Source organism: Ambystoma mexicanum, chromosome 3q (genome assembly GCF_040938575.1).
Source record: "Ambystoma mexicanum isolate Mex_15411 chromosome 3q, UKY_AmexF1_1, whole genome shotgun sequence".
NCBI lineage: Eukaryota > Metazoa > Chordata > Amphibia > Caudata > Ambystomatidae > Ambystoma > Ambystoma mexicanum.
In genome coordinates this window covers 228,358,084-228,382,421 of record NC_090926.1, presented here as the reverse complement: position 1 = coordinate 228,382,421, position 24,338 = coordinate 228,358,084, and the positions used below count along the sequence as shown (strand labels likewise).

Sequence of the window (24,338 nt, the reverse complement as noted above, 5' to 3'; positions counted from 1 at the left end):
CTAGATGTCGGCCTATGCACAGCATGTGAATCTAAGCAGATACAAGCATCAGAAATACGATTACGGTGAGTAATGTATCCCATATTAAATGCACTATTAATCTACTGCTGGCCAGCACTGGCCACGTCATTTGCTGACAATTTAGTGATGTAACGACAGAAGTGGCAGAGTTCTGCATCCTCTTTGGCTGTACCAGGTGATTTCAATGTTTGGGCGGTAGATGCTAGTTTGCCTCTGGCAGAGCAAGTTCTTCATAACATGGACTCCTTAAACATTGGACAGTAGACTGAGTCCACCTATACTTGAGGTCACACGTTTGACCTCATAACCCTTTGAAAAGTAGAGCCCCCCATCCTCTGTAACATTATACGTTATCTGCTACCTGTCTGGTATTAGGTTCACTGTAACCAGGGCCGTCACGAGAGGAGTACGGGGGGGCAAACTGCTCTGGGCCTCGCACTTGCGGGGGGCCTCACGGCTCCCTCTCCTAAGTGGAAGGCAGCACAGTCTCCCGTGTCCTTGATTCACATGGGGGACTGTGTTGTCTCCTCTCTGCCCCTGCAATGATTTTGCTGTTGGTTGCGAAGCCGTTTGGCTCCGCAACAAACAGCAAAATAATGGGAGACAGCAGAGCTCAGAAGTGGGCTCTGCTGCCTCCCGTCATTCAGCTGAAAATATGGACAAGCTGAATGACAAGAGAGGACTCCTCTCCTGTCAGTCAGTGTGTTCACGTTGCTCAGCGTGACCACGCTGACTGATGGGAGAGGAGTTCTCTCTTGTCAGTCAGTGTGTTCATGTTGTCAGCATGACCACGCTGACTGATGGGAGAGGACTCCTCTCCTGTCAGTCAGTGTGTTCATGTTGTCAGCGTGACAACGCTGAGTGATGGGAGAGGAGGTCTCTCTTGTCAGTCAGTGTGTTCATGTTGTCAGCATGACTACGCTGACTGACAGGAGAGGACTGCTCTCCTGTCAGTCAGTGTGTTCATGTTGTCAGAGTGACAACGCTGACTGATGGGAGAGGAGTTCTCTCTTGTCAGTCAATGTGTTGATGTTGTCAGCATGACCACGCTAACTGATGGGAGAGGACTCCTCTCCTGTCAGTCAGTGTGTTCATGTTGTCAGCGTGACAACGCTGACTGATGGGAGAGAAGTTCTCTCTTGTCAATCAGTGTGTTCACGTTGCTCAGCATGACCATGCTGACTGACAGGAGAGGACTACTCTCCTGTCAGTCAGTGTGTTCATGTTGTCAGAGTGATGTTCATGTTGTCAGAGTGACAACGCTGACTGATGGGAGAGGAGTTCTCTCTTGTCAATCAGTGTGTTCACGTTGCTCAGCGTGACCACGCTGACTGATGGGAGAGGAGTTCTCTCTTGTCAGTCAATGTGATGATGTTGTCACCGTGATCACGCTGACTGATGGGAGAGGAGTTCTCTCCTGTCAGTCAGTGTGTTCACGTTGCTCAGCGTGACCATGCTGACTGATGGCAGAGGAGTTCTCTCTTGTCAGTCAGTGTGTTCATGTTGTCAGCGTGACCACGCTGACTGATGGGAGAGGAGTTCTCTCTCGTCAGTCAGTGTGTTCACGTTGCTCACTGTGACCACGCTGACTATTGGGAGAGGCGTTCTCTCTTGTCAGTGTGTTCACGTTGCTCAGCATGACCACGTTGACTGACAGGAAAGTACTCCTCTCCTGTCAGTCATTGTTTTCATGTTGTCAGCGTGATCACGCTGACTGATGGGAGAGGAGTTCTCTCTCGTCAGTCAGTGTGTTCACGTTGCTCAGTGTGACCACGCTGACTGATGGGAGAGGAGTTCTCTCTTGTCAGTCAGTGTGTTCACGTTGCTCAGCATGACCACGCTGACTGACAGGAGAGGGCTCCTCTCCTGTCAGTCAGTGTGTCCACATTGCTCAGCATGACCACGCTGACTGATGGCAGAGGAGTTCTCTCTTGTCAGTCAGTGTGTTCACGTTGCTCAGCATGACTACGCTGACTGACAGGAGAGGAGTTCTCTATTGTCAGTCAGTGTGTTCATGTTGTCAGTGTGACCACGCTGACTGATGGGAGAGGAGTTCTCTCTTGTCAGGCAGCATGTCTATGTGTCGGCTGCGTGGATGCTTTTGGGTGCATGGAGGTAAGTTAAGTGTTTTTTATTTTAAATTAAAAGTGTATATATGTATTTAAATTAAATTAGTATGTGTATGTATGACTGCATGCATGCATGTTGGTGTTTGTGTCAATGCTGTGTTTGGTTTTATGTATGCATGCATCTATGGAGTTGTGTAACTGGTGGATGAATGCGTGGGTGAAAGTGTTTTTTGTGAGTGTGTGTTCAGCACCACCCCTAAATGTAGCCGTCCTCGGGGCCACTTCATTAAGGGGTGGGTTCATGGCATCAGAGGTGCACCTAGGCTAAAATGTCAGGGGGGAAAGGGGACTAATACTTCAAATGTTGGGAGAGGTGCTAACGTCAGAGGCTGTGAGGAAGGGGCAAACTTCCCTGTGTGGGGGCACATAACATCTTTCCACATTTCGAATGAGACTATTCTGGTGAAACTTCAATGTTACAAGCAGCTACCTCTTGCCCTAATTTCTGAAACGTCACACTTAAGGACTGCTGTGAGAATGAGATGTCTCATGTCACCACTTCCCTTCTAATCACTCCCCTAGCATGCAAATGCTAACCCCACATCACGATTTCAATTACCTAAAATGTATGGATATGAATGCAGGTGCTAACAGTGAAATGACCTCTCATGGCCATGCTTATCCCTACGGCAATTCTCACCCAGTTCCTGCCCTCCCCACCCAAAACACCTCCTCACTGGAACTCTTTGAACTAGCTTTAAACATGCCTTGCCATCAAACTTTGCCCTCAATGTGCCTGCAAGTGTTTCCTCAAAGGAGTCTTCTGAGAGTTCATGACTTCATTGGAGTTGGAAACACATAACTGGTGTAATAAAAATGTCTTAATCAGGTCTGCCTTTGGCCACTCAATTTAAAAACACCATGCGTGTCTTTCGCTCAAGTTCTTTTAAAAATAAGCATTGGAAAAGCCAACAGTTTTGCCTTGTGTATAAGTATTAGGCATTTACCAGGCATTGCTATTAGCTGCTCAGGTACTCAAACCATTTTGCACTGGCACTATCAATGGCCAGCTAATACCAATACAGAAGTGCCTACATGAATGCCTAAACTGTTAGCATTGCCAGTGCTATTTTTGCTTTACCCTTGAAGCACAGTACTCTCCATCAATGTTAAAGCAAACATACTACTTGGCTATATTGGCCCACATTGAATGTAGGCCAGTCTAGCCAGTAATAACCCTTATGGTACACAGTCAGCCTGGATATACTTTCTGTGGCATGGCATTTTTACTGGCTGGGAGTCCGTACATGGTAATAATGGCATATATTGATGCAGCCTGCATCGACATAATTAGAACAACCAGCATGAATATATTTTTATACTAGCATATTTCGCGTGGAAAGGTGGCATGAAATGTATTGGAAAATGTTCATATGCACAATTTGTGATTTGCAACTATTGGGAATTTCCATGTGCATCCATACAAAACCAATTGCAAACTGTATTGATTTCTACCCAGTTTTGCAAAGAAAGTGCTGTAAAATGCATACTTTTAACCCAATGTTCAAACATTTTCTTGGGAGTGAGAACCCCCCTCAAGCAACCCTTGTTTGGTTTGGGCTCCCTCGCTGTGCTCTGTTGATCCTGCCTAATTGGCACAAACATTTAAGCCTCTTAAATTCAGAAATGCACCAGCCTCTACTGTACATCATTTGTCACTGTGTATGATGTGTGTTTTAATGCGCACACAGGGGTAGGGTGCTCCTTAATGATATGATATGGCAACGTGCCTGTACACAAGCGTTTCTAGGCGCGACAAGGCAAGGAGGGAGAAACAAAAGAGTAGGACAAAACACAGTTCTTACTAGGCCTTGTGTCATTCAGATCGCACAAGAGCATGGAAGGGGAAGGGGAGAAGTGCCGAGGGTGGGGTAGGATGCAGAAGTGCAGGAACAAAGGAGAAACAAAAGTGCAGCCAACGGGTGTCAAGTGTGGGTACTCATAAGGGCAGCCAACGGGTGGAGAATAAGAGCAAGAGCGTGGACTGTAGGGTTACAGATAGGACTGTAGGGTTACAGATACAGACCACAAGTGCAGGGGAGCCAAGAGGCAATGCGGGATTGCACCAGGACAGGCAGGGACCTGGGCCTAAATTCAGAGCTTGACCAGGTGACCAGTGCATGGATCAGGCAGATGAACAGCAAGGGAGAGGAAGAGGGAAGGCAGGAGCAAAGAGAAAGGTCTTGAGGTGCTTCCGGAACCGGAGAAGGTTCTCCTCAAGTTTCAGCGAGGCAGGGAGGCTGTTTCCAGAAGGAGGCCCCAGCCGAAGAAAGAGATCTGCCCTCAACTCTTTGCTTGTAAAAGTGACTGTCCCTCAGAGAATTGGAGGTGGCACAGTGGAGAGCTCATGCCATGTTATATATATTTATTCATATGATAAACAGTTAGTCTGGCATGAACCTTTCTTCAGTAGAGAAATCTAACTTTCCTGTAGTTGATTTGGAGTTGTAGTAATAAACCATATTTGGGATCCTGCACACAAACTCAAGGGTAGATTTCTCGAGTCTCCTGTTTGCGGATGTGCCGCCGATGGCCGAGTGCAAATAATTGTAAGGGGGTCTCACCAAATGTTTTGCCCCGGGCCCCACCACATCTTCTGACACCCCTGACTGTAACCACGAACCACAGACAGGCTGTCTTCCTATTGTAACTAAGTAAGCCAAGCATGTAACAGCGTAACAATGCCCGAGGGCTGCTTTGTGCGCTTTACACATGTAAAAATAAAATAAATAGATCCAGTGCACAGCTGTGCAATGAACTAGCAAACCTTTGTGATCAGAAAATCAAAATAATGTGTGAGGAGTTTGAAATCAAAATCGCCTCGCCCGACTCTTCCTCGATAATAGGAATACACTTGCCCGAACCTCGTGCAACAAATCCTTTCTATGGGATTCTTCAACCACTCTCTTGGGCAGATTCTCACACTCTTATTAGAACCTGCGAGGCGTCACTGGAGCACTTGTGAGTATTAGAGGTGGGTGAAATTCTGTAGATCCTTTTCATGGAAATGTCACGCAAATCTGCTCCATTTGGCCCAATTTCACTTTGCCCAAATATTCTGATTAGTCTAGTATGGTTACGACAGATAGTTGTGATTCCACTAATGGCACAGAGGCGAGAATTATGCAGTTTACTCTTATTCTTTACTTTCAACCGGTGAAAAAAAACAATACTGCTCAAGGACTTGTACAGGAAGAGGACAAGTGATTGGTCAAGAGAGAATAAGAGGGTTATGTGAGCAGTGTTTTTTGTATTTTCCCTGCTGCTTGAAAATAAAGAAAAGAGAAAACGCCTTAGAATTAATGATTCCTGTGCGGAATTGCATACAAATGTGTGATTACAAGACAAAGTTGCTGCTTAAGTCAATTTGGCTGCAAGGAATAGGAAATGTCATGTTTCACAGTTGTGAAATTTTCTGCACTGCACTGTGGAACTCCCTTCCAGAATGAACCATCTTTCCTCATCTTTAAAAAACTCTTAAAAACATGGTTATTTAATACATGGTTAGTACTATGCTCAATATATGTTTCTATCTTAACCACCTACTTTGTACAAATGCTGTGATACTTAGGGGTCTGGACGCAATATCAAATGAAACACATAAATAAATAATAAATTAACTCCTTTTTTTCAGCAAACCAGCACAATACATGGCAGAATTTGCCAATTTCATTCTGGACCCTGTTGATTAGGGAACTACTGACAAGTTCTAATGGTACCAAGGCCTCGGGAGCATAGCTCAGGGGCAGCGTGCTCGCCTCGGAAGCAAGACAAAGCGGAGCAACACAGATTTGATCCCCGGGTCCACGCTTAGAAACCGCTGGGTATTGAGTGCGTTATAAATAAACAATTATTATTATTATTATAATTATAAAGGCCCAGGAGCAGGTAGTGTTAGACCAGGTGCAGTCCTATGGAGATGAGAAGAGGCTATTAGACCCCTACAAACCTGGCTTTTGCCCAAGGACACGCACCAAATTAGACTTAAGGATGACCTATGAGTGATGTACATACACTGCGGGTATCATTTTGTTGCGTCCTTAGGATCTGTCTGTCTTCGACTGACAGAGCCGTGCATAAACTAGCACTGCCCCAAGCGACAGTGACATTAATCCGATGTGGAGCAAGAATGCAAGCATTCCCAAGAGTAGCTCGTGAGAGTCTGATCAAAAGAAATAAATGAACTTGTGAGCTCCAGCCAGTCTGGACCTGCTGCAGCCAAGAGCCAGCCACCGGGACAGGCAGGGGAAGAGGAAGGCAATGGCCCATAGCCATGGGTCAGGTAATCTCAGCAAGCAAACGATTGGGCCTCATTATGAGTCTACCGGCACCGCTGTTACCGGACCGACATACTCGGAGTTCTGCGGGTGGAATGGCACCCGCTCGCAGGCTTTGACGGTAGCACCGGCACCATTCTGAAATTCTGAATGGTGCCAGTGCTACCGTCCTCCCCATTCCCATTGAGTCCTATGGGAATCAATGGGAATGGGGAGTAATTTTTTCCGTCACCTGGCTATGGGGAATTACCGGGACCGGCGGCGCTGTAATGGCGCAGTAATTCTTCATTGCCAGGCGCCGGAAAAAAAATGACTCCGATAGCAGCCGTGTCGCTTTTACCAGCATGACTACGGCCCGGGTCATAATGAGGTCCATTGTCCTGCCTCTATGGTGCTTAACCAGTTCCACGTCATAATATCGGGGGAATAATATCCCAGACTAAAAACAAACTGGTAATAATGAAGAGGTCAAAATAACATATTTTGAATTGAAGTAATATAATCCATAAAAATAAAGAATTGTAAAAAAATTTAGTACAAATAACTAAGTATTATTTTAAATGTTTTTTACAAAGAAAATTCTGTGCAATTGTATGTATGAGTGTTATAAAAGTGTTATTGATTTGGCAGTACTAAGGTAATCCCCCATATCAACCAAACCCATCGCCCACTTATTTGCAGTGACCCTTTCCATGACTTGAAAGTACACATGACCCCCCTAAACCCACAAGCTACAGTTCAACCAGCCACTGGTCTCCTCACTTGCGCTGAGCCATACCGATCCCAGCCAGAAACCCTTCCCTTTTTATTTGATCTATTTTCGGATTTCCTTTATTAAATATTGAAGTTGTGATTTTTTGCTTTCTCCATGTCTACCCTAGTTATTTTCAATAAACGTTGTTTTGGCCTTGTCTTCATTTTCAGTACTCTTCATTGTTCCAGGGTCATGCTTACAGTGGAAGTGCTGCGTCAAACTTGAGTGCTCTGCTTAGCGCAGGCTGCCTTTAACAACACTCTGAACATGCACGTGTTATCCAAACCTTGCTCCAATAGACCCATGCACATGCGCAGTGCTACGCGAAAAAACCGGAAGCACCCTGTCTGCAATGACAGCCACTAGGAGTTGCATTGATGTCATTGGAGCTGCCACCATACATCCTCGCCTTGTCCAGCAGATGGCGGTAGCCTCTCACCTTAGGAGCCCTGCACAGAGACTGTGTTACAGAAGAGGAGGCCGTATGCCTTGCTGACATGCCACCAGAAGCATCACTATTGAGCACAGTACTAGTAAAAGCCTCATGATGAGTTAACAGGTGGGATTTTAGAATACCACCTATTTATCCACTCTGCTCAATTGGTACCATACCAAAACATCAAACCATTTTACTGCGAATCCCATAACAGAATTTTTAACATCAAATGTATGCGAAATTATGGATGGGGTGGGGTTGGGATCTAAATTAAGGTGAGGGAATGTGGGGCGTGTGGCTGCGGAGGTCTCCCCTCACATCTTTGGGTGCAGATATGGGTTAAAAGACAAAAAGAAATTCATTGTTATGCAACTCGCAGTAAAAAGTTCAGTGTTTTGAGGTAGATCGCCTTAATTTTGGGTTTTGTCACCTAAATACAAAAAATCGGCCTGTTGTAAGTGGATGTTTTGCCTCTACTTACAATGGTGGTAATAATGTAGGCCGGAGGACTTCGCCAATGAAGTCCTCTTCTAAATGGCGAGAACCATCACCCCTACTCAGGCGGACTCTTATAAGGTAACAGTAATTCAGTATGACCAGTGCTACCACCCCCTAACTCAGAATGAGGCCCTAGCTGCCTTACGCTCCCCAACTTCTCATCCTTCCTGGGTGCCCAATTGATGCACCTCCCAGCTCCCCGGAAGAAAACACTGATAACTTTGTCACCTGACCTGTGCAGGTGGGCAGCGCGCCGTTGGAGCCCTTCCATGCCTGCCACTGCTAAAACCACTCAGGACTCCGCTGAGAGAGCCTTGAAAAACTAAGACTGCGGATCGAGTGCTCTGGGTTTGTTTTGTAAGGGCTTTGTAGGCATATGAGAGGCTGTGTCCTGCCTCTGCGGCTATGGATAGGATTCCCATCTGAATAGTTACTTGCCTGGCACATAGAACTGGCGCAAAGTCGCCCATTGCTTGTGGAAAGGGTGCAGTGTTTTACTTTCTCTGGGCAGCGTCACACTGCAGCCTGAAAGCCCTGGATGTGGAACACGTCTGCTTCATACTCTGACTCTGTCCCCCCAGGGTCTCCGCTTGTATAATCTCTGGGTCTGCAGGTGGGACAGTCATGGGCGCTGATGACCTGGCACCTAGCTCCGAATATGTGTTGGGTACCTGTGGGGGAATGGCTGGAATATAGAAGCACTATAGGGGCCTTGCACTGATGGCATATGCCCTTGCGCTGCCGAGTCCAGCCATGGGACTATATCTGCAGACTCTGAAGCTGCTATGGGTGCCTGTGGAGGAGGAGCTCTAATATAGAAGCACTTTAGGTATTGGGGACGGATGGCCTGGACCCTAGAACTGGTGGATCCAGCCATGGACCTACATGTGCAGGCTCTGAATCTGTGATTGGTGCCTGTGGGGCCTTGGCTCTAATGCAAACACTCTATAGGTGCCTGCCTGCAACTGATGGTCAGGGACCTAAAGCTGGCGGGTCTATCTATGTAGCTATATGTGCAGTCTCTGAAGCTGTTGGGCACCTATGGGGCCGGGGCTCTAGCATCAAAGACCTTTAAGTGTCGGACACCGATGGACTGTAATTTAGAGCTGCCGGGTCTAGCCATGGAACTATATGTGCAGGTTCTGATGCTTTGATGGGTGTCTGTGGGGAGGCTCTGTAATATAGAGGCACTATACATTTCTAGCACTGATGGTATGGGAGCCAGAGATGCCGGGTCTAACCATTGAACTATATGTGCAGGTGCTGAAGCTGCAGTTGGGATGGGGGTATTATACTTAAGTACTATAGGTGGCTGCCACTGATGGCATGTGATTTAGCCCTGCCGGGTCCAGCCATGGTCTTATATGTGCAGGCTCTGAAGCTGGCTTGGTGCCTGTGGGACCGGGGCTCTCATAAGGACGCAGATGCTTGTCTTTAGCACTTCCAGTTACCCTCTGGGGGACTAAAAAATGAGCCCCAATTTCCATACCAATGAGCAACATAGCAGGTGAGGCCTCTTCTACTTGTCGCAGAGTAGATTGCGTATTTTTCAGAGAGAAACGTTGAATGTTCTGTGAGGTTCCCTCCCCTAGTGAATGTGGAATCGCAACCCCTGGGCTTCCTGTCTCTGTATCCATGGAAACTCATCTAACCCGGGTTCTGCATTAAGGTTTTCTGTGTCTTGTTTCAGCCAGTTTCTAAAGCATCAGTTTCTAAAGCATCACAAAGTCCCAGTACCTGGTGGGTCTTCGCTTCTCTCACTGAGGACGACTCTCAGTGGCCGAGGATCTCAGTGTTGTGATCTCTGCTTCACTTGCTCCTTCTTGGACCTGTGGCAACATGACTCTCTCACTGTGCTGCACTCTTTCTCCTTGTGTGGTATTTCTGTTGCACCCTCTTCTTGACTCTCCTCCACACTGTTCTCTGTTTCTACTGTCTCTTGCTGTCCGAATGGTTCTTGGTCTCCTTCTCTTATTTCATAGGTGTATTCTTGCAATTTGGCTGCTATCCACACCGGTCCCAGTGTCAAAGTCGTTATGCCTCCTGGACTTAGCATTTGGATTAGGAGTTTGTGTTCAGTGACCAAATGAAATTTGGTGCCGCATACGTACATTCTGAAATACTCCATGGCCCAAGCGGAGGTGAGCATCTCTTTTTCTAACCTGGAGTAATTCATTTCTGCCTCTGAAAGTGCTTTGGACGCAAACGCAACTATTTGTTTAAGTCACCTCTCTTCTGTGTGAGCATGGCTCCCAGCCATAAGCAACGATATGCACTCAGGCAATCAGTTAGAGTGTACCCGCAAGCTCACATATTGGAGGAATGGTACCAAGAATGATGCCCTTTGCCGAGCGGTCGAAATGCAGCCATGAACGGAATGGATGTACATTAAAACAAAGTATGATCACAGCAAAAGAATTCCATAAAGAAGATATAAGAACCTCTGCTGAAACAATATGAAAATACTTAAGGATGATGTAATTTGAGCACTAAGAGAAACATGAGCTCATTGATACAGTAATCATGAATCATGAACGCCAAGAAGAATGAAGGGACTCACTGGTCAATAACAATAAATATGCCATAACGCAAGGTAGAAAGAACACATAGAAGCTTGCTTATAAGACGTATCTATTCAACGTTTAAGATGACCATTAGAACAAGATGGATGATGGCGTATGTCAATCGACCCAGCTACCTCAAAATACAAGTCCATAATCATGAAGTGAAAAGATGATAGCGAAGCTGTTTTTAACTTGCAAAATAAAGGAGTACATTGGCCTGAGACCAAGGATGTTATTTCGAGAGCTGAGGGCAAAGTACGAAGGGAGTCTAACGAGTAGACCATGCGCAAAGGATATATTTCTCAAGATTAGGAGGAACAAGAACATTTACAGATGCCAATTATTGGACAATTAAAAGCTTATAAAGTTTTTATGGGCTAGAGTGAGCAAGTATCTATAGGCCAAGAGGAGCAACTGCACCTAATATAATTGAATCAAATAGTGTTAAATACACTGTTGAAATAGACGGTTGTAGGTCAAAGGATCGAATGAAAAGGATCGAAATACAATAGGGTCGAATCAAAAGGACCGAAAACAAAAGGGGCGAATTTTGTTTTTTTTTTGGTGTAAAAACCACTTTTTTTTCCTTTACGGAACCCCCCAAAAAAATATACATTTAAAAATAAAATTCGACCCTTATGTTTTCGGTCCTATTGACTCGACCCTATTGGATTCGATCCTTTTGTTTTCGGTCCTTTGACCGGACACCAAAATAGGGTTGTAGGTCAAAGGATCGAATGAAAAGGATCGAAATACAATAGGGTCGAATCAAAAGGATCGAAAACACAGAAATAGACACATTTGTGGTCTCTTAACACATGAAGAAGAGCTCGCAAACAAGTGCTATTCATTAGGCTTCGAACTAAGATAATGGTGTGCCTATACTCCCTTGAATGTTCCAGCACAGTGCAGACTGGCATGGTCAATATTCAAACAGAGGACACTGGCATGAGGCCTACTGATGAGAGAGGGTAGACTTATTGGGAAAACAAGGGAAGAGCTAACTTATCTCAAAGCACCTGGGTTTTGTTTCTATGTATGTGCTACTAGTGAGCCAAATGTCAATGGTTGGATTTGGGCTGCCAACCAATCAGAAAAGCCTGCCATGCGCTGTTACATACAATGTTGCAAGTATAATTCCGCTGCTATATTCTTTGCTCTAATCAGTGTGAGACGTATGTAGAAGTAGCTCAGGGCATGTCCTACAGACAAGCGACCGCCAGTGAGAGACTAACTCTCATGCATTCTATATGTAGACATGTTTGCAGTGTAGAATGGAGTCAAATCTCTGTGCCAGCTTTCAAAATTGCCCACATGGGTGTGTGGTAAGTGGATTGGAAAAATAATGCTTCAGAGAGTGACAAGTAATGTTCAGTGATATATTTTATTTATTTTAACATATTGTAATCCTCATGTGATAATCCTCACTTGGTTAATTCTCTCATATTACAGTCCTCATATGATGATCCTTATGATAATTCTACTTTTCTTGATTCTCTCACATTGTAATTCTCATATGATAATCCTCTAATCCTCATATGATGATCCTCTACACATGTTTCACCACTAATATTATCGTGGCTCATCAGAAGGGAATATAATGTTCTGCTAGTAGTTAAGTGGTTCTTGTGTTTGCAGGTTTTTCTTGGTATATCCAGCGGAATTCTTGGTCAGAGTTTCGGATCGTGTATTTGGTAAATCCCCTTGTCAGAATCGGATCGTGTATTTGGTAAATCCCCTTGTCAGAGGATGAACTCTTGAGTTCTAGGTACTTTCTCCAGTACTGTTCAACATGTTCGCCAATGCTGGCGATCCTAAATGTAAGCATGTTCCCCTAATCCAATCCCAACCCTCAATAGGTTTTTGTGATATGCCACGTAGGCTGACATCATAGATGACACATCTAGCATTGTGTAAACGAGAAGACAGTGTGATCCTGCACAAATCAGTTTGATGAATGATGATTAACCCTGCTTTCCTTCATTGAGATAAAAACACTATTTTACCATCTTCTTTGAGTCTGTACAGTTATTTGGTCCAAGACATTTTATTGGTAATTCCATCTAGCACTAAGACCTTCAAGGTGCTACAGCACATTTCCTTCTTGGCACTTACACCATCCCTTGAGATCTTGTATCCCAGATATTCCACTTCTTTGGCTTTTATTACACACTTTTCATACATCAGGCACACTCCTGCTTCTTGTAGCTTCTGAAGTACTGTTTTCAATCCTCTGTTATGCATTGCAACATCTTCTGCATAGATGAGAATATTGTTCCGAAAGTACGACACATTTCCCACCTTGCACAACAGGGAGTCCATCATCCTTTGAAATGCTGAGGTGGCCGATGACAACCCGAATGGCATACGAGTGTATTAATACGTGCCAAAGGGTGTGAACACTGTAAGCAATCTTGACTCCTATTGCAGGCTTATCTGGTGGTATGTATAATGCATATCTAGCGTTGAAAAAGTACTTTGCCTCTTTAATCATAAGGATGAGTTTTTTAATGCTGGGTAGCGGGTAGTTGTCTGTTATCACTGCAAGTTCAAACTATGCAGGTCAATAGACACTCTTATATCGTTTGCTGCTTTTTGATAAGTACTACTGGACTCCACCGTCTCAATGGTACCTTCCTTGACCATTTTATCTTGTTGGGCCTTTAAGGCACTTCTTGCGGTAGCAGGCACTGGCCTCACCTTGTGTTGAACTGATATCGCATTGGGCTTGAGCTGAATTTTATGAACATCATTTTTTATTTTCCCTGGTTCCTCCGAAAATAGAGCAGGAAAGTCTTCCCTCGACACTGACGCTCCTCCTGTAGTCACCAAAAGCACTTGATCCTCGATGCTGGGATCAATCTTATTTCTAACTTGCGTTGGTTGTCCCACTCTAATACTGCTGGGCTTTCTTCTGAGAAGTAGACTCTGGTCGTGGTCTGTCTGTCTTTGAACTCTACATTTGCCTTAATGTAGCCCATTGGATCGTCTGATGCTCCTCTGCAAACCGCTGGATTGTGTTCGGTACTTCTAACTTCTACATCCCGACGTCCGACCATGTTCTTGCATGTTTGAATGGGCAGGATTGTTAGGACGGAGCCCGAGTCGGCCATTACTAGGGTCTAAATTCCATCCACTTTTATTATGCAATTCGGTTTCTCCTCTCTTGATATGATATGATATGATGTGGAATTTATAGTGCGCCTGTACATAAGTGTTTTTAGGTGCGACAAGACAAGGAGTGGGAAACAAAAGGGAGGACAAAATCTTACTCGGCCTTGTCCATTCAGATCACACAAGTGCGTGGAAAAGTGAAGGGGAAAAGTGCCATAGGGCGCAGAAGGGGGTAGTGCAGTTAACTCACAATTGCAGCCAGCGGGTGGCTCATAAGTGCAGAGAGAAGGGACTTTAGGGTTACAGATACAGACCCTTAAGTGCTGGGAAGCTCAGAAGCAGTGCAAGGGCAACTGGACATGCAGGTGCCTGCCCCCCGAGTTCAGAGGGTGACCAGTGCGCGGTGCAGTCAGGTGCATCAGCAGGGGAGAGGAAGAGAGAAAGCGGAAGCGAAAAGGAAGGTCTTGAGTTGCTTCCTGAACCGGAAGTGGTTCTGCTCAAGTTTGAGGGGGGCAGGGATGCTGTTCCAGAGGGAGGCCCCAGTGGAGGAGCTAGATCTACCCGCAACTCCCTGCTTGGAGAACCATCTGATCCTCAGAGAGCTGGAGGTGAATGAGCAGAGAGCTTGAGAAGGAAGATGTTTTGGAAGAAAAAGTTGGAGGTAGAGTGGTCCCAGGCCCCGGAAAGCCTTGTGGTTGATGCAGAGGGTCTTGGAGTTGATCCTTGAAGCCACGGGGAGCCAGTGAAGAGATTTCAGAGCTGAAAGTATACGATCCCGAGGCCTGAGGCCAAGTACAAGGACAAGTATCACAGTCCTGTTCTGGATAAGATGCAAAGGTCGAAGAGTAGAGGCAGGAAGATTTAGAAAGAGGCTGTTGCAATAGTCCAGCCTAGAGAGGACCAGAGCTCTGGAGACAGTGAGCTTCTGGGGGAAAATGAGAAAAGGAAGAATGCCTCTGAGGAGGTGCAGCTGATAGTTTGACTTCTTAGAGACTTGCCTTTGAAGTGTTCACCATGATAATGGTCGACCTATCCTCAGCACCTTCATCATCCTCATTTGGACCTCCCTCGTCTTCGATGCACCTGACTTTCCATCCTCTCCACTTGCAGGCAATTGCAATGTGTCCAAACCAACTGCAGTTTGAGCATCCTATGTTCCTTGCAGGGCAGTCCCTGTCATTGGCGAGGTGCTTTGTGCTAGTACAACTATGACACTTTAGGGGCTCCCTCCTTTTCTCACCCTTCTCTTCAGGAATGTCCCTCCTGGACTGTCCCACTGTCCCTTCCATTGCACCGCAGACACATCAGTGGTTGGCGCAGTTCCCACCATTTTCTTCCTCCTACACAAGGTTTCCTCCTCCATACGGGCAATCTGAATAGCTTTGTCCAATTTTAACTCTTTCTCCAAAGTGAATTAATCCTCAGCTTTCCTGCAGTTGGTACGCACAACCAGCGTATCGCAGATCATGCTCTCTGCATTTTCTCCCCACATTGGGCCGCCAACTCTTTCATGCAGGGTTCCCCAGTATCCTGCTTCCTGGTTTAGAATTTCAACCGATGCAATACAATGTTCTCCTTGTTCGGAAACCTCTTTACAATGCAGCAATCAACCTCCTTGAACACATCATCATCATCACCCTCCACTGGCTCAGGTTTAAGGCCCTTTACGCCCATGGCACCGAGTAGCATTGCCTTTTTCCACCCGAAGCATAGTCCAAGCCACCCACGGCCTCCAGGTATGTATTTACCAATGGTTCTGACTGCAGCCAAGGTATCCGGGGATTACCTGGGGACTGGAGGAGTGCTGGAGGGGGCACAGCTCCTTGCATGTTGGCGTGGATGCGTCCTTCTGTAGTCCTCATTGCCAAATATGTAGTGGCACAGTAACATCAGGTACATGGTATGGTTTAAAGGTTTATTGATGTTTCTCACACAATGGGGAAATGTGACCCTGTAACCAGATGTGAGGCACCACAGTGCTTCACTGTTGCACCTCTATAGTCAGTGTCTTTCTATGATGGCAGGCCACGGGCCTGCAACAGGAGGAGTGCCGGGGAGCTGCTGTCTTTACTCCCAGTGGCTCCTATTTTGCCTGCACTCCCCCGCATCGATTCCTAACCTATCAAATCTACCCATTCTTTCACGCCCTCGCGCCCGTCCTCTGCTCTGTAAAGTGGGGGTCACCCCTCAAATCCCACTCCTCCTGCCATACCAAAACCCCTCTTCACTATTCATGCTTCAACGCTTGCCTCACGCCCTCGACCCCCACCTCTGCTCCCCACACTTCTGAGTTATCAATGGAGGGGTGGGGGTGCCGCCCCATGCCACCAGCATCACTTATGTCCCTGAACCACCCTTACCTTTTTTTCCTCGGTTGCTGATCCTCTTCCTGCCCTTGACGGCCATACACTGGTCATAGAAAGCAGACTACCCTCGCAGATTATGGGTACATCCCTTCTGTCTTCCTAAATTGCAATGCACATTTTCTGTTCCTCTATTGGACACCCCTAACGATCCTAGGTCTAACCTGAAACTCCAGAGTCTTAAAATAATTGGGATACTTGGACTCTTACAACATGGCTGCCGAGTTTCTAGTAGACGATCCCACTGACATCTGGCATATAGAAAACCAAAAAACAGGAAAATTCCAACATGAAGATTAAACAATATCTGAAAAAGTCTTTAAAAACAATGTGGTGACAATATGCTTGTGTGTAAGCGAGTTAAAGGATTTTTTGGAGGGATTGCTTAGATAGGTCCATATAAATATCCCCTCTTGTCTCTACTTTATTTAATAGACAATATGTGTGCTACACAGAACGATAAACATGACCCACTAATGAAATGCCACAATTACGTTCTCGTTAAAGTGTTATTTGATATTTTCTCACTCAAAGCAGTATCTAATATTTAAAGTGCTGCTTTGTTTCAGTGTATATATATAAAGGTCAGATGTTGCCACATGGAAGGGATAGCTTGACATCTGCATGCAGACCTTGCATGATGACTCTTTTCTTTGTCCTCCCATCTTCCCCACCTGTGCCGTAGGTTGGCGGCGCCGTCCGAGAGATCACGGGCTACTCCACGACATACCGGCAGCAGATCAGTGTGCAGGCTGGCGACGAGCACGGGGACTGCCTGCGCATTCGGAGGGGCTTCCATCATAGGATCGAGGGCTTCCCGCACTGCGTGGTCACGGATGGTGTGGTCAACTTCTTCCTGGCTCGGACGGAGAAGGTTCTGCAGGTGGGGTTTGACCCACGGCTCAGCCGCGTGGGACACCTAGGTAGGCACCTCGAGCATTCCACCCTGCTCACTTGCATGTACTTATTTGGTTCTTGTTTTTGTTGGAGCGCGCCACATGGGGCATTTAGGGCGCAACACTATAAAATATAAGGTGTAATGTGCATATGTAGCCCAAAGAAGAAATGGAATAAATATAACAATGGGGGAGCTAAATAATAACACTAGCAAGCCCCCTCTTCTCTTGTTCCCTCCCTTTTGTCTATAGGTACTTTGTTCTTAGTCCTCATGTGGTGCCTAATAGTGCCCCCTTGCTGATGGCTGGCAGTTCACAACTGTGTCCTATATTCCATTCGCTCGCCCTGGTTTAGCCAAACCGATTAGTTCCATTGATCGGACGCGCCATTTTGATAGTTTAAGGAGATTTCATACTCATTGTTTTTAGTTTGATTTTTGATACTGTGAAAGGGGTGGGTACCGGGTCTATTGCTCGATCCTTTCAGCTCGCCAGTAAGTGGTCGCTAGGTGGGAATGGTGAACCCACTGGCGGCTCTCAACAATTTGGAAAGGTGCAGCAGCAAGGGGGTGGAGTTATGAAATGGAGGTGTGGTGTCCAACCATTAAGAGCAGGGCTAAAGATATTGATTTAAAACACCTACATGTTTATAATATTCCCAACACAATTTAGTCAATAATGTAAGAGAATGGACATACTGCAGTTACTAAATCTCTTTGTTTACAGGGTGTTTACTTCTGTTTCTTGGAAGAACCTGTATCCTTTAGCAGTCTCAATGCTCTAGAAAGCTGTCAGGTGTGGGTGTTTCCTTAGTAATATACGCCAGCACTGACCCCAAAGAAAATGCTATGTCTTTTGCAAATCATTCATGCAGGCATTGCCACTGTAAAATATATTGATGTTGCCTGTGCAAAAAAGACCATCCTGAGAATATATGAAAACGCAGGCCCTCTTAACAGTTAGGTGTGCTAAAATAAAATAATATATGCCAGCACTGCCACTATAAAACATTTCCGTGCAGCTTCTGCCCAAGATCATCATGGGTTTTGCCTCAACACTGTATGCCATTGATGATGTTGGTTGTGCCCAAAGACCATCAAAACGCTTGCCTGACCAATGTATGCCACTGTAAAACTTTTTCATATTGCTGAGTGTTAGTCACAGAGACGGAAGAGTGATGAAGAGATGGATAGTGAGTGAGTGGTGGAGTGATTGCTACAGCTGAAGAACTGCCAACGCTTCTTTAACATGGAGATCCCACTTAACATTTCTAAAGCTCAATCTATTACCATTATGCCTGCATTCCTTTTGATATTCTTTTCACATTTGTGTGGTTCCTTATGAAGATATATATACATTAAAAGAGATGCATAGCTATCAAATGGCCCCATATCATTCATGTATGTCACCTTTAGATGCTAGGACTTGCATTATTACAAGATTGTTACATAAACACAAGAGACTCAGGGGGATTTCTCAGTATTATGATAGTTAACAACCCATGGTCTCAGAGATCCCCCTGTGGTTAGCCACACATGATCAAAGCGTGTGTGTGTGATAGGTCCCATCCTTTTGTAGAAACATCATAATTAAAAAGAAAACACATCGATTGTTAACTACAGTGTTAAGGTTTTATTTGAAACAATTGGCAATTTTTACTCACCAAATCATTTGGTGAACTAAACTGTAGTAGAAAAACAAAATAAAGGAGAATGAAAGAAAATTGAAGAGGACATGAAAATATGATGCCTTCCAAGGGTATACCACTACTCTTAATTTTATTCAGGGGCATGTTTTCCAGGGGTGCAGCATGTTTTCATATGCACATTGAGTGTTCTTCTGCCACTGCCCATGTTTAGTATGACAAAGCCAGCCCACAGACGTTCCCCTCTGAGTTCATTCATCCTTCACCCAGTCGTAACCTGGCGAGGGGTGCGGCTATTCCACAGTGGTGTTGTGAGTTGAGGCAGCTTTGGTGGCCCAGTGGAAGAGGTTATTAAGAGAGCACCTATATTAAGAAGCATTCCTGGCCAGTGGCTGCTGTAGATCTTTTCGTTGACGGTGCGTTTAGGTTTCCCCTGAATTTTTATATGCGACCAAGTGGAGGGAGGGAGCCTGCACCAGTGTCGGAGGGTCTGAGGTGTGTTGCTCCACCTGAGGAATCTGTTTTAATAATATGTCAGAATAGTGCACTTTACACCATTTTACACTGTCTGTGGCGCAGTGGGCTAATGCATCCATTACAGGAGCCTGTTTGACATCATGGTCACCGGTTTGAATCCCGGCCGGTCCACTCAGCCCTTCATCCTTCCGAGGTCGATAAACTGAGTGCCATTAAGATGGGTAACAATATACATCTGTTATCTGTCAATAGCACCAAGATGCCCCTCTGGAGTGAATGTGTGCTCTACAAATACATTAATGTTATATCACAGCACCATTTTTGATAGAAAACTTGGTAAAAAAAAAGCCATACAATTTACAATTAATAGTACCATAATTCCATGTAAACCTGTCGCTATGGTAGGGGTGTCTTTGAGGTGCCAGTGGGCCATCAGTAGGATGGTCCCGGGAAATTGACTAACTACAAACTATGGGCCCAGCGTTTGTGCCCTGGCATAGCATGACTTAACATAACATTGCACAATGCAGCATACCATGACATAACAGCTGCAGAAAGAATTTTCATAAACAACTAAATGCAACTGCCTTTGATTTTTCCGAAGTCACAAATGTTTTTCCGTAGTTATTTGGTGGACTGCTCTACAAAGTATGGCAATAATGATCACTTCTAATAATTTTTACTCCCTCCGTAACCGACAACACATCTTTACACATTACTGCAACATAACAGCAACACCGAAACAACACATGCTATATCAAGAGTTTTTTGTGCCACTTCAATCGCCACTGCAGTGGTCTTATGGCACTGAGACCAGGTCCACTAAATAGTCTGGTAAATAGGGGCAGAATGACCCGCCAGAGATACCCAGGCTGTGGTCTGGCATAAGTAAGAGTAGCAAGGTGAACCAAAAAGTAGAGACAGAAAAAAGAGGTGAAGAGATAAACTGAGGCACAAAGGAATGTGCAGGATGGGGACGGGGGAAGAGGTGGCGTCATTCTGTGCATTTGAATATGCATTGTGCGATGTGGGAAAAATGGACCTGATTGAAGAAAAGGAAAACGGGATTCCTCATGGACATCAGCATTTGCCCATGAAGAGAAGTGTTTAGGGAAGTAGTGAAGCATGCATGCGTGATGGACCAATGCAGTGCTTGGACGTTCCCTCGTAATAATAGCACAATGGAACATACACACACACCAATCCCTGCACTTGGGTCTGTATCTGTAACCATACAGCCCCGCACCCCTTTTTCCTGCACTTATCAGACATACACTGGCCAGTGGCGTCACCAGGAATCAAATTTAGGAGGGGCACAGAGGGGGCCAAAGACAAAAGTAGGGGGGGCACAGACAAATGTAGGGCGAGAACATGGTCACTCCTCGTCTTAGGTGGGGGGGCACAAGAGGGGGCACAAGGTTTCACAGGAGGGGCCCCGGCCCCCACAGGCCCCCCTAGCGACACCACTGACACTGGCTGCTGCCTCAACCTACCACTTGCCACATGCTGGCTGCACCACCACTGTTTTGTTGCCTTTATTATTTATCTGTTTTCCTCTACTCCGCACTTTGCACTTCACCCCTTCCATGCACTTTTCCCCTTATCTTATCCCATGCACTTGCACGTTGTCAATGTCACTGGGCCTGGTAAGATTGTTGTATTTGTTCTCCCCTGTTCCCCTCCCTTGCCTTGTCGTACTCTGAAACACTTGTGTACGAGTGCGATACAAATAAAATATCATATAATATCATTATTTTTACAAAGGTAGCGGGCGCCCTTCTCTCGCAAGAACAGACATGATAACCTGTTCAGTGGTTATTAACCACTTGAGAGTTCGCAGCCACTGCTTTTACTCACTGTGCCTTTCACAGATGGGGAAATATCCATTTGCATATCAGTCTTTGTCCTGCCCAGGGGCAGTCCAGCACCGAAATACAATGGCAACTCCAATCTGAACGAGAGTACCACCAGCAACCCCATACACGTGTTTCACCCTTGTTGGGGATCATCAGTGAGGTGAAGCTGATGCCTCTCTAAGCACAGTGAGAGGGAGACCACGTCTGGTTGCCCCCAGGAGACCTAGGGTTACCAATCCCAGGTTCCTTAAAAAATAGTTTTACAAAGGTAGCGGGCGCCCCTCTCTCGCAAGAACAGACATGATAACCTGTTCAGTGGTTATTAACCACTTGAGAGTTTGCAGCCACTGCTTTTACTCACTGTGCCTTTCACAGATGGGAAATATCCATTTGCATATCAGTCTTTGTCCTGCCCAGGGGCAGTCCAGCACCGAAATACAATGGCAACTCCGATCTGAATGAGAGTACCACCAGCAACCCCATACACGTGTTTCACCCTTGTTGGGGATCATCAGTGAGGTGAAGCTGATGCCTCTCTAAGCACAGTGAGAGGGAGACCACGTCTGGTTGCCCCCAGGAGACCTAGGGTTACCAATCCCAGGTTCCTTAAAAAATAGTTTTACAAAGGTAGCGGGCGCCCCTCTCTCGCAAGAACAGACATGATAACCTGTTCAGTGGTTATTAACCACTTGAGAGTTCGCAGCCACTGCTTTTACTCACTGTGCCTTTCACAGATGGGAAATATCCATTTGCATATTAGTCTTTGTCCTGCCCAGGGGCAGTCCAGCACCGAAATACAATGGCAACTCCAATCTGAACGAGAGTACCACCAGCAACCCCATACACGTGTTTCACCCTTGTTGGGGATCATCAGTGAGGTGAAGCTGATGCCTCTCTAAGCACAGTGAGAGGGAGACCACGTCTGGTTGCCCCCAGGAGACCTAGGGTTACCAACCCCAGGTTCCTTAAAAAATAGTTTTACAAAGGTAGCGGGCGCCCCTCTCTCGCAAGAACAGACATGATAACCTGTTCAGTGGTTATTAACCACTTGAGAGTTCGCAGCCACTGCTTTTACTCACTGTGCCTTTCACAGATGGGAAAAATCCATTTGCATATCAGTCTTTGTCCTGCCCAGGGGCAGTCCAGCACCGAAATACAATGGCAACTCCAATCTGAACGAGAGTACCACCAGCAACCCCATACACGTGTTTCACCCTTGTTGGGGATCATCAGTGAGGTGAAGCTGATGCCTCTCTAAGCACAGTGAGAGGGAGACCACGTTGCCATCTGTGAAAGGCACAGTGAGTAAAAGCAGTGGCTGCGAACTCTCAAGTGGTTAATAACCACTGAGCAGGTTATCAGGCCTTGTTCTGTCGAGAGAGGGGCGCCCGCTACCTTTGCAAACTAAATTTCAAGGAACCTGGGATTGGTAACCCTAGGTCTCCTGGGGGCAACCAGACGTGGTCTCCCTCTCACTGTGCTTAGAGAGGCATCAGCTTCACCTCACTGATGATCCCCAACAAGGGTGAAACACGTGTATGGGGTTGCTGGTGGTACTCTCGTTCAGGTTGGAATTGCCATTGCATTTCGGTGCTGGACTGCCCCTGGGCAGGACAAAGACTGATATGCAAATGGGTATTTCCCATCTGTGAAAGGCACAGTGAGTAAAAGCAGTGGCTGCGAACTCTCAAGTGGTTAATAACCACTGAACAGGTTATCAGGCCTTGTTCTGTCGAGAGAGGGGCGCCCGCTACCTTTGCAAACTAAATTTCAAGGAACCTGGGATTGGTAACCCTAGGTCTCCTGGGGGCAATCAGACGTGGTCTCCCTCTCACTGTGCTTAGAGAGGCATCAGCTTCACCTCACTGATGATCCCCAACAAGGGTGAAACACGTGTATGGGGTTGCTGGTGGTACTCTCGTTCAGGTTGGAATTGCCATTGCATTTCGGTGCTGGACTGCCCCTGGGCAGGACAAAGACTGATATGCAAATGGATATTTCCCATCTGTGAAAGGCACAGTGAGTAAAAGCAGTGGCTGCGAACTCTCAAGTGGTTAATAACCACTGAACAGGTTATCAGGCCTTGTTCTGTCGAGAGAGGGGCGCCCGCTACCTTTGCAAACTAAATTTCAAGGAACCTGGGATTGGTAACCCTAGGTCTCCTGGGGGCAATCAGACGTGGTCTCCCTCTCACTGTGCTTAGAGAGGCATCAGCTTCACCTCACTGATGATCCCCAACAAGGGTGAAACACGTGTATGGGGTTGCTGGTGGTACTCTCGTTCAGGTTGGAATTGCCATTGCATTTCGGTGCTGGACTGCCCCTGGGCAGGACAAAGACTGATATGCAAATGGATATTTCCCATCTGTGAAAGGCACAGTGAGTAAAAGCAGTGGCTGCGAACTCTCAAGTGGTTAATAACCACTGAACAGGTTATCAGGCCTTGTTCTGTCGAGAGAGGGGCGCCCGCTACCTTTGCAAACTAAATTTCAAGGAACCTGGGATTGGTAACCCTAGGTCTCCTGGGGGCAACCAGACGTGGTCTCCCTCTCACTGTGCTTAGAGAGGCATCAGCTTCACCTCACTGATGATCCCCAACAAGGGTGAAACACGTGTATGGGGTTGCTGGTGGTACTCTCGTTCAGGTTGGAATTGCCATTGCATTTCGGTGCTGGACTGCCCCTGGGCAGGACAAAGACTGATATGCAAATGGATATTTCCCATCTGTGAAAGGCACAGTGAGTAAAAGCAGTGGCTGCGAACTCTCAAGTGGTTAATAACCACTGAACAGGTTATCAGGCCTTGTTCTGTCGAGAGAGGGGCGCCCGCTACCTTTGCAAACTAAATTTCAAGGAACCTGGGATTGGTAACCCTAGGTCTCCTGGGGGCAACCAGACGTGGTCTCCCTCTCACTGTGCTTAGAGAGGCATCAGCTTCACCTCACTGATGATCCCCAACAAGGGTGAAACACGTGTATGGGGTTGCTGGTGGTACTCTCGTTCAGGTTGGAATTGCTATTGCATTTCGGTGCTGGACTGCCCCTGGGCAGGACAAAGACTGATATGCAAATGGATATTTCCCCATCTGTGAAAGGCACAGTGAGTAAAAGCAGTGGCTGCGAACTCTCAAGTGGTTAATAACCACTGAACAGGTTATCAGGCCTTGTTCTGTCGAGAGCGGGGCGCCCGCTACCTTTGCAAACTAAATTTCAAGGAACCTGGGATTGGTAAACCTAGGTCTCCTGGGGGCAACCAGACATGGTCTCCCTCTCACTGTGCTTAGAGAGGCATCAGCTTCACCTCACTGATG

The 24,338-nt window shown here is 46.2% G+C and overlaps 1 protein-coding gene across 4 annotated transcripts in view; it reads left to right on the top strand.

The window, feature by feature from the left end:
- B4GALNT1 (beta-1,4-N-acetyl-galactosaminyltransferase 1) overlaps positions 1 to 24,338 on the top strand; it is a 654,742-nt gene that overhangs the window by 620,457 nt on the left and 9,947 nt on the right. For all 4 annotated transcript variants that reach the window (XM_069653609.1, XM_069653610.1, XM_069653612.1 and 1 more), the window contains one exon: positions 16,842 to 17,079. In XM_069653609.1, the coding sequence (XP_069509710.1) occupies positions 16,842 to 17,079 (238 nt within the window). The remainder of the gene's footprint in view (positions 1 to 16,841; positions 17,080 to 24,338) is intronic.